We start from the raw sequence: 10,818 nt of genomic DNA, 5'->3' as shown, positions 1-10,818 counted from the left end.
GCATGGACAGGGATGATCTGTGTGGGACCTGATGCCACTGTCCCATCTGGTCATTGTAACCCTGACCTCCAACCAACCAGCAACTGGACACAGCCTCTGGTCTTGTCCCTGGCACCCAAATGCCATTGGGAGAGGGGGGTATCTTCAGGAGGAAAAGCCTAGGGTGGCTTCAGGTGGGGGTTCCTTGGTGGAGACATGACTTGGACTGCTGGACTTGATCATTTAAACAAGTCTGGGTCTGTCCTGCATGGAGGGTAAATTTAGGAGTGCAAGCTTTGGCATTGTTGATTTAATGACCATTTGGGCAGCCCCTCAAAGGGAGATGCTGAGGCAGGGATGTCTCTGAAGGCTCTCGGGGACCACACACAACCCCTCTGAGAGCTGCCACCAAGCTGCCTGCATCCCTTTCTGTGTGAGGCTCAAGGCTTTAGGCTATTTCTGAGGCAAAGGCAATTTTGTCCTCTTACTGTTGGTACTCCCAACACTCCCTGTACCAACTGCCTCAGGGGCCTGGGTGGCAACTGCTCTGCTCAAACTCCCAAGCAGTAGATACCTTCTATAATTGCACCTTCGAAGCAGTCGACTGGCTCCTGCGACGAGCTCTTGAATAATTGAAGCAATATTTGCAGGGTTTGTGCTGAAGTACTAACAGATGTGGTATGTTTTGATATTTATGAAGCCAAATAAATTATGGATTAGTCAGTGCAGTGAGCCCAGCATGATGCTTATTACTTCTGGAGTGCTGGAGCCAATGGAGTGCTATTCATCCCCTTTTACTTCCATTGTGTGGCTGAGTATGACTGGTGTCTATTACTCTACTTAATAGAGCTTGCTTGCAGGTTTAAGTTCCAGTCCCTGAGAGCTGATGGGGTGTTTTAATTTGTTCTTCACTCTACAGGCTTTAGAGAGACATGCTGGGATCATATCTCAGGGTCACAGGCCATCGCATCGGCTCACAGATGTGGAGGTGATTGTTTCTCTGGTAATGGGGCTGGGTGCTGGCAGAATTAGCAGCAACTCTTGGCATTAAAATGGGAATTATACAAAATCCAATCTTCTTGGCAAGCTGGTCTGTGGGTAAATATTGTGTGTCTTCTCTAGGATGCCTCGTTCATTGCACAAACTTTTCTTCAGAACTGAGCTGGCTCTTGGGAGATTAAACTCTTCACTCCATTTTCTATTATCTGAGAAGGGATTTTTTTATGGATGAAAAAATTTTCACTTCACAAAAGTCCTGAATATATTCCAGATTTGTCCCCATCAGTGGGAGCTGCCCACTGGGAAGGCATAAGGAAGGAGCAAATAACCCTTTGGAGCAGCAGATGGCATCCTACCACTCAAAAGCTTCCCGGTGCTGGAAAGTGAAACAAATATATAACAGCAAGTGCCTGTGCTCTGCTCATAGCTGCACTCAGCAACTTGGTGGACAACTGAGGGGTTAGGAATCACTCCTTTACAAATCCAGTACTTTCTCTGCTGTCCCTGTTTTCTGGGATGAAAAGAGATACCTGCAGCTGGTCTGCTCACCCTGATCTGCCTGGCCCATGGAGACCACAGAGTGTGCCCTCATAAAGTGGGCATAGGGAGCTGGCTGGATAAATTTGGGTTGGAATGGGTGCTGGAACTAGGTGATCTTTAAGGTGCCTTACAACCCAAACCATGTTTCTATGAAGTTGTGCCATAAAGTGCCTATTAGTCTGCATAAAAAGTTATAAAGTCTAGAATGGCCGTCTCAGCTGCAGAGATGTTCCATACAGACATCTGCAGTTTACTGCATCCCTCCACAAAACTGGCTGACATCCGTCCACAAAAAACTGTGGCACTGTAGCTTTTCCTGAAAGCATCTTCCTACAGGAGTTCCCAGAAGAGGTAACCCAGGCCACTGCAGATAGGGGAAGTCTTTGCATCCAATGAAATGGGGATTAATTCCTCTTCTTTACTTCTTTCCTGAAGATGCTGAGTGAGGGGATGAAGGATATTTTCTCTTTAAAATCCTGATGTAGGAAAAGGCTGTGCTTTTTCAGCTGTTATTGGTTGAGGCAGAGCTGCAGATTTTTTAAAGGAAGTTTGGGCTGAGTTTCTGGCTGCTGGTTGCTGTGTTGCAAGATAAATTGTTTACAGCCTGCCTCCGGAGACAAGTGAAAAAAGTTTCTCCTATCCCAATTTCCTTGTAAATGATATAATTATCAGAATCATCACAGTGAAAACAAAAGTCTAGTGGATCACAGAGATATAAGGTTTGTTTCCAGGGCTTCTACTTTCAAAAAACACCTCTTCAAGAAGAACTACAGCCCACTGTGCAGAGATGATAAGGATTAAAAATGATTCCATAGCTCTGACTTTTGTTTCCACTGAGATCTGGGACATTGTTTGCTTCTGTCCCTTACAATACCTTCATCACCATCATCTGACAAACACCTTATCACCAGCTCTGGTACTGATAGTCCTGCAGCAGTGATTTCTGCTCCTGTCATGGCACCAGCCCTGCTCTGTCTTTCAGCACACCTGCTGATGTGTGCTTACTGCTGACCTTCCACCGCTGATTTCCTCAGTGACCATTAACTTCCGTGTGCGCAAGATGCAGGATAAAATTGCAGGCATGGCTGGTAGCTTTTGGGTGAGAATGTGCCCCTTTCTGTTTCCCCCCAGCACTCTGCATCATTATGGGTGCATGTGCTTCTTGCTCATGGCAGCTCCGAGGGTGCAAGCTGCGATGAGCAGCTCCAAGTCTCTGCCTTGGGGGAAGAGCTGAGAGCCAGATCTCAGCTGTCTTCAGCTCACACTGATTTCTAGACTCCTAAAGATTTCCCACAGAGGTTTGATAGCTGGGAAATTTAAGCTTACTGTGTTAGTCTTGCTTTTCTCATCTGTCTTTTGGCACCTGTCTTAGTGCACAGACTGAAAACATCTGGAGAGTCTCTGTGTTTCTCATGGGCATGATCCTAACCACGGCAGGGGAGGGATTGTGTCTCAGGATGGGCCATGCCTCCTCTGGGGTCTCATTTCCCCCTTGCTCTGCAACACTTTTTAATGGGTGACAAGCTTTTGGCATCACATGCCAGACTCCTGTGATGGCCACATTTCCTCGTGTGTGCCACGGCTCATGTGATGGCTCCACTGCTCTGCTCTCAAAGGAGCCGAGTACAGGCAAAACCACATCCTGAATTCCCTGCTTTCTGCATATCCAAATGGGAATTTACAGGGAACAAAAGTCAACCAGGAACTGTCACAGCCACAATCTGGGCTCCTGACACTCCACATTCTTTTCCTGAGGTGCTTCAGAGCAGAACGTGGAGCAGAGGATTTGCCTTGTTCATGCTTTGCGCTGGGTTTGGTTTTCTGGGTGAAGAGCTAAGCCTCAATCCAAAGTGCTCCCAGGCAAGGTGGTGGGGAGCAGGTGCTCAGGATCTTCTGCAGGCAGGTTCCAAATACTCACTGGAAATGACATGTCAGTTCGAGTTAGTGGAACTGTTCCACACAAACTGCAATTCAGGACACTGACAGCTGTTGACTGCAACAGCTGTTCCAAAGGCACCGTAAGGATTCCTTTTCCAGCAAGGATGAGAGCATTCACATCAGCTCAGAGAGTTGTTTCTTGCTTTAAATTGACCCAAAAGGTAAATTTAAAGTGAAGGAAGGAAGGAAAAAAACCCAGCCTGGAGAGAACTTTGCTATTCCACAGGAATACTGGAGCATGGTTTACTTTTGTGCTTTCCTGGGGCCTCGTTCCACCTGTATTTGCTTTTTAGTCTTTGCTCTCAATCATGGAAATGGACATTTTGATTAAAGCTGTTCCTCCAGTGAGGAGGCAGAATGTAGCATCATTTAACCTGAGTCTTTTCATGAATGTCTCAAAGCAAAGAGGAAAAAAATCATCATAAATTAACTATTAGAATAAAGAATTTATTTTGGTTATGGCTTATTGGGAGGGCTCACCACGCTGTTTTTATATTTGTCTTTTCCTAGTTTCCAAGGGGGTGGTGGGTTTTCTTTCAGACTGTAATCATGCTGAATGGGGAGAGGATGGAAAGATGAAGTGGGAAGAGGAGACAGATCTTAGAAAGTGCCCTAAGCTCCACTCTGAGCCTCCAGCTGGAAGCTTTACTTTAGAGAGCAGAATAAAAATAAGCAAACATCGGGCTCAGTAAGGCAACATGATTAAGGAATTGGTAACTGAGATCTTGAGCTTTTTCTGTTATCTTTTCCATTTTTACCATTTGCTCTTCTTTTGCAAATGGGAAGCAGGTAAGAAGTCCAGAGATAAATGAGTGCCACAGGGAGCCAGCATTTACTCAGGTCAAGGAAGAAAGTTGTCCTCAGCCCAGCCCTCAGCCAGGCAGGTCTGGCAGCTCTGTGCCAGCCCCACAAAAGACTGTGGGGCAGATGTGCCCTGAGACCCAACACACAAAACAACCTGAGTGAGCTTTGGGACAACATGAGCATGACAGCAAATGCAGGAGCACCTCCCAGGTACCAGCACTGGCCCCATACCTTCAGCCTCCTCCACCAAACATTTTTCCCCATTGCAAACGGCAGACTCCACTGCTCTTCCCATGGGAACATCCCATGTACCATTTCTCATTCACTCAATTCTTTTCCTTCCCACCCTTCATAGATGCAGCATTTGTTTGGCTTGAGCTCATAAGCAGAGCTTGGATGGGTTTATAAGCTCTATGCCAGAACCCATAGACAATTACAAACATGGCTGGCTGCCTGGCTTTGTTAATTAGCTACCAGCAATGCCTCATTTTTCCCTCTGCGGTTTCCTTCTGAATTAGTAGGGCACTGCTCATTAGTTCTCTTCCTCTTTGGGATGCCACAGTTGAACATTATGGCAACCAGATATGCCAGTTAGCTGAGAGTATAAGCTTGATTTGTTTGGACAATAAAAAAAATACTAGCTGCATTTAGGTAATTAAGCAAAATAACAGCAAAGCTATTTTGTACTGATGCAATCTGCTCTTCCCCATCCCAGTGCTCCAATTTCTTGTTTCCTGATCTGCTGGAAACAAAGATTGGAGTAGGTGTCCTCAATCATTTCTTGGTTTTGCATTGAGATATTAAATTTCTCTTCCTCTGAATCTCATTTGGTCAAATGGGTGTCAGCTGATGGGACAACACCCTGGCACTGACAAAGTGCAGCAAGTCAGCAAGTGCCAGTTTGGGCTCAATTCAACCAGAAATAGCACTTCCAGGAACTTGATGCTTGCTTAATATCTTAATATAAAATAACAGCAGTAGCAACCAGGGTGGTAAAATAATGCTTTATTCCATGAATGAACAAACACTACCATGCCACATCCTAAAGTTCTTTCTACAAAAGATTGTGGACAGAGCAGATTTTTACATTTCTCAGTTCAAGTTCATTTCAGGCTCTCGAGCCTGTTCAGCGTAGCAAAATCTGGACACGCAGCATTCTCGTGGTCTATTTGGCATTTTGCCAGATAAAGCAGATTTACACTGTAGTTCTTGTTCACACAATGTCGATGCACTGTAAATTAAAGGAGATAATCCCAACCAAACTAGGTAATTTCTGTGGTTTATCAATATATTTTTTTATGATGGTCAAAGTACAACCAACGTTCAAAGCTTAAAATAAAGGTAAGAAAAAAGACACACTAAAGAACACAATGGAAACATCATCATTGCTGTCAGGATGTGAGTTTACCCACAGTACTATGTAAAAAGTAGAAACCAGCATTGACATTCAAGCTGTTAAAACAAGAAAAGAAATTACATTAATCATTATATTTCCAAGCTAGTACTTCTAAGGAGTCCTGATCAGCAAAGAAGTGTTACCGCATGCATGTCGAACACAAGACTAATATTGGATTGGGGATCTGACAAAGAGCTGACTTACATTCCTTTATATACAACAAAATGAAATATACAGTATTAATACTGGCTGTACATTTGGTCAGAATATTTTACAAGGAGCGACACTGTCAAAATTCTTATGACACAGTACGTGGAAGTGAATGGAGGTTGGATTCCTTTCTGAGAGCTGAATGTTTCCACAAGAAGTTTTAGAAGTTGCTTTCCACTGCTAAAATGAACAGTTAGACCTTTAAAAGCAAAAAATCCTTTTTTTTTTTTTTCCTTTTATGGTTGTCAAAACTAGTGTGAACAGAAGAGATAATTAAATGAGTTTGGAATATGCTAATCATTGACCTGGAATAAAACTAAGCCACAGACAGCATGTGCAATAAATCTCTGCACATTGTCTCTGTTTAAATGGCTTTATAAGATGATCTGTGAGGTCTCTGGTACAAATTCCTGTACCACAGCCTCACCTAGCTGTTCCCCAACAGGTTGCCAGCCATTTGTTCCAGCACTAAAGGAAGTGAAAGAATAATCATGACTGTCGCATATTTTTCTACATCGCAATAAAAAATATCTCAATGTAAGCTGATTTAGCTTATTTATGTGCATATTTTTCAAGACTGCCAAAGAAAATACTCAATCTTGCTGGCAAGAGCTATTTTGGGAACTCAAGAGTGAGTTTTTCTTTACTTTATTCCAATAGATTTTTTAATATCTGAGTAGCTCAAGTCCCATTGCCTCATTAGACCCCTGAGGTCTAAAGTGAGTTGGTTAATTCATTGTATGTTTTTTCCCCATCCAGAACAAGCTGAGAAGCTAATAAGGTAAGCATGAGGCCCAATGAACAACAGAAGTGAAAGCCATACAGAATTAACAAAATAATTACAGGAAGGTAAAGATGGGTGTAACTATAGTGATATTTCGCACAATTGAATTTGTGTATCCCGTAGCAATGACAAACCTCTTGAAGGTGGAAAAGAGCAGGCAAGTGTATGAATCTGTATCCTTTAAAATAATTGTGCTATAATCTTCTCCATGTATTAGGTTAGATTTTTTTTCTGACACAGTGTGATGCTAACTATAGTAACCTTAATGTGGATGATGGATTTCACTGCTACTGCTTGACTGCTTGAATGCAAAGAGATATTAAATCTTCCAGTCCTCAAAGTGGTTTCTTGGGGTGTTCCTTCAAGTTCAATGTCTTACCACTTTCACTCTAGAAGTCATTTTGTGGCAAAAAAAAAAAAAAAAAAAGGAAAGAAAGAAAAAAAAAAGGGAAAAACCCCAAAACAACCGAAGAAAAAGAAGATGTTGGTTGTGATGGATTTATTTCAGACAGCAGTTTCTGCTGAGTTCACCATGCTTAATGTTCTTCCATTTAGGAAGGAGTTGCTGTCAAGTAAAGCAGAGGAGCTGCTTTCAGTTTTTGTTTTTTTTTTTAAATACATGCTAACAACATCTCTTTCTTCAGGAAAATGATCCAGTTGCATATTGTCAGAGAGATCTGCCTTGTGCTTAGCACGGACAAGTAGGGTTAATCATCGTCCTCCTCCTCTTTCAGCGGCGCTAGTGGCAGTTTGTCCGGAACTTGGAAACACTCCACAAAGAAGTTGACAATGGACTGGTACAAGTGCTGCTCAAATGCTGCATTGCTGAAGTAATGGCTTTGATCAGGGTAAATCTGCAAAAACAGGTAAATACACACCTTTTAGAGTCTCAGGACTGATCGCCCACACCTGCAGCTGCAAACCCACTGCCTCTCCCCAGCCTCACAGGGCTTCCCATGGATGCATGTGAGGCCCAGGGTAATCTGGGCACCTCAGTGCTCTGAGTGCAGACTTGCATCTTCCCTCACAAGGAACTTTTTTGGGTGGGAGGATTTTCCATTTAATTCCATTCTGAACAGGTTCAGTCTAAGAAGAACCAGCCCACACTTTCCTTGTGAAAACCAAAAAAACACGGAGTTCTGCAGAGAAATGGCATTAGGTCATACTGACTAAAATGAGGGCTTTAAAGCAAAAATGTCATTAAGTAAGAAAAATTAATAAATCTTGCTGGGGAAGTAATTAAACAAAAAAAAAAAGGGAAGCTAGAAATTAAATAGCTTAAAACCAACTTTTCATTTAAATGGAGCAGGTAACTTGAAGAAATGAAAGAGGATCATAACAGATTGTCTAGGCAGGGGTGCTAGGGTAGGTTCATTTTGAAAGATTTAATGACTTGGACATGGAGCTTTCAGCAAAACAGAGATATAATTTGGTGGAAAGTGGAACTTTCTAGACCAGAGTATGCCATTCGCAGTGGGATGTCAGATTTAAGTGACATTTATCTTCATAACTTTTCTGGTTGATTTAATTTAGAGCCCTGTTTCCCCTGAAATTCATCCTGAATTTGTTCTGGTGTTCCCAAAGGAAGTCAACAGGAATAAATTCCTTAGGGATATGTCTCTCACATAATTTACTGTAATTCAATAATTGTTCTACAACTGTCCAGACCAAAATAGTGATATCACATAAGCATGGGACTAATAGAAAGAAACATGTTATATGCTGGTGCTACTTCTACTGCCAGGCTGAGTTTGCTACTGGCTTTTTAAAGCTTGTTTCATAACAGCAGTTTGAGTTCAAACTGGAAAATAACTGTTCAGATAGGAAAAAAAAGAAACATATACTGTACCTGCAAGCTGTAATTAGCCTTTGCCCTAATTAGGTGTGTGATAAGGTCCGTAGTATGCTGAAAATGGATTTTTTCTGTAAAAACAGATTGAAATCATTAAAGAGGCAAATTTAATTAACAAAAATCAAAGCTATCACAAACACATAATGAGCTCAAATGATGGGCTAACTCACCATCAGCAGTAGCATGAATGATCAAAAATGTCTGTTCCTTTAGTAATGAGACTCTGTGTGATAATTTGCTGATCTGTGAAGGTAAAGGTTGCAATAAGATTAAAAAACTTGCTAGAAATGAGCAGTTCATATGGAGGCAATAGAAGCACTTATTTCACTTATTTCTTATTTCTAATACTTTATCACCAGGATAACAAGCAGACACCAGCACAACATATTCTCCTGGCTACTTATATAAATCTAGAGATAAAATAGACCCCCATCCTGTGCTGGCAGGGCAGTGTCAGCAGCAGGAAGATGTCAGAGATTCTCATCTGTTCTGATAATGTTCACTAAAAGCTTGACCTGCAGATCATGGAGAAGAACAAAGTGAATTTCCAGTGAATAAAGAAGTGTGTCCAGGTGCCTATGCCTAAGAACTCCTCATGGATCTGGAATGACTTTGGTGTGGTTTGAAAGCCAACCTCAATGAGTTTGATAGCTTGGGGGAGGACCTGATATGAAATTCAAGTGTCCACTTCTGAGACAGCCTTTGCCCCCAGATGTCTTTCAGATGCACGGGGGAAAATAAATACAAATTATTTCTAAAAGGACAAAAAAGAGTTTGCACTAATGTAGAGATTATGAGTACAATGAACTCGGAGTTTAGGTAGCCAGGCTAAATCTTGCCTTGTGAAGACACAGGGTGATACCTGCTTGTTCTGTGAGAACAGTGGCAGACCTTTGCTGCCTTCACATCTTCTGGCTGGAGACAAGGCCTAGAAGCTGAACAAGGTTTACTCTATAACAAATTTTGTTTGCGTGACTGCTCTTTATCAGGTTTTGCCTCCAAGCAACTGCAGCACAGGATCCAACTGATCCCATCACATGTATTAAACGTCTTTGTTAACTGATGCTGTGTCTCCTTTCCCATGTCCTGATCAGTTCTGGCACAGAGTTCTGCCTACCTGAAATACCACAAAGTTTGAGAAAATCAAGCTGAGCTTCACTTGAGTTTGTTTATCTCAGAGAGAATCAAAGTTACAAGACCCTTGGCAGGAACTTTCAGGAGGTCGTGACACCGTGTCGTCTTGGGCGCATCTGAGTCACTCAGCTCTTTCAATCTCTAGAACTGTATTTACCCAATTTAGAGAGGCAGACACGAGAGCTAATCAATAAAAACTTTATCCATGATTACTATTAAGACAAGAAAAGCAGTAAGCAGGCTGAAGGACACCTTCAGAGCTTCACTAGTAAGTCCCCCTTGCATAACTTTGCTTCCTCCTCGAAGGAGAACACATGGAGGGAAAGTTAAGACCCAGTTCACATTTTATCAGGGAAATGCAGTGTCCGTGCACTTACATCATATGCTTTGTTATCAATCCCGTTCAAGCCCAAGTATCTTTCAGAAAAGGCTGAAGCTTGAAGAGAAAAAAAGAAAATATCACTTTCAGTCATAAGAGAGCACACTGGTGCTTGAGTCAAATATTGCAAATGCTAAAAACCATCTTATTTTCTAACATGGCCTTACTTACAGAGGACGCATTTCTAAAAGTTTTTTAAAATGCACTAAGGATATGTGTGATACCACAGTCTGTCATTGTCACCATGTACTTCTGGTCACTAAAATGTTCACAGAAAGTCCTTTTTTTTAATCTTTGTTAGTGCAACTGAGATAAAAGGGCGTTATCATGTCGTGTCCCCTTCTCCTTTCACTTGGGGCCTTCTCCATCAGCAGCAAGTTTCCTTTGGTCTCAGGGATAACTGTTCAGCTCCTGAAGTCTGGCTGAACACCACTGACTTCCATGGCAGTCCCCTGATTTTCACTGGCATTAAGTGCAAAGGGAACTCCCATCCCTGAGAGAAAGGACCACCATGTGCAGTGTAGTGCTATGGTCAGAGCCAGGATGGGCCAGGTAGACTGGACCACAGCTTGCCTGGATGGGTGGTTCAGGCAAGAAGGAAGCATGTTCAAGGCAGTGGGGCTGGTTGGTGGCAAAGACTGGAGGAGTTTAAAGACAATTCTCCTTTATTTGAGAGGAGTAGTAAAGTGATTTGATGACTCTGACCACCATGGCTGGTCCCAGTGGTGCCAGCAAAATTGCTTGAGTGGGGAAAAAGGGTTTATGGCTAGTCCTAAAAAGACACAGAATATAAACTAAGAAGG

At 42.5% G+C, this 10,818-nt stretch overlaps 1 protein-coding gene across 5 annotated transcripts in view; it reads right to left on the bottom strand.

Moving 5' to 3' along the window:
• Window positions 1-5,250: 5,250 nt before the first annotated feature.
• The window catches only part of DPP6 (dipeptidyl peptidase like 6), a 544,191-nt gene continuing 538,623 nt past the window's right edge, over window positions 5,251-10,818 (bottom strand). For all 5 annotated transcript variants that reach the window (XM_048324150.1, XM_048324219.1, XM_048323990.1 and 2 more), the window contains exons 23-26: window positions 10,014-10,072; window positions 8,673-8,745; window positions 8,500-8,573; window positions 5,251-7,504 (exon numbers count right to left, since the gene is read on the bottom strand). In XM_048324150.1, coding sequence (XP_048180107.1) covers window positions 7,358-7,504; window positions 8,500-8,573; window positions 8,673-8,745; window positions 10,014-10,072 — 353 coding nt within the window. In that variant the 3' untranslated portion in view covers window positions 5,251-7,357. The remainder of the gene's footprint in view (window positions 7,505-8,499; window positions 8,574-8,672; window positions 8,746-10,013; window positions 10,073-10,818) is intronic.

This window comes from Corvus hawaiiensis, chromosome 1 (genome assembly GCF_020740725.1).
Source record: "Corvus hawaiiensis isolate bCorHaw1 chromosome 1, bCorHaw1.pri.cur, whole genome shotgun sequence".
NCBI lineage: Eukaryota > Metazoa > Chordata > Aves > Passeriformes > Corvidae > Corvus > Corvus hawaiiensis.
The sequence above is the reverse complement of the archived record's forward strand: the minus strand, read 5'-3'. Positions and strand labels throughout refer to the sequence as shown.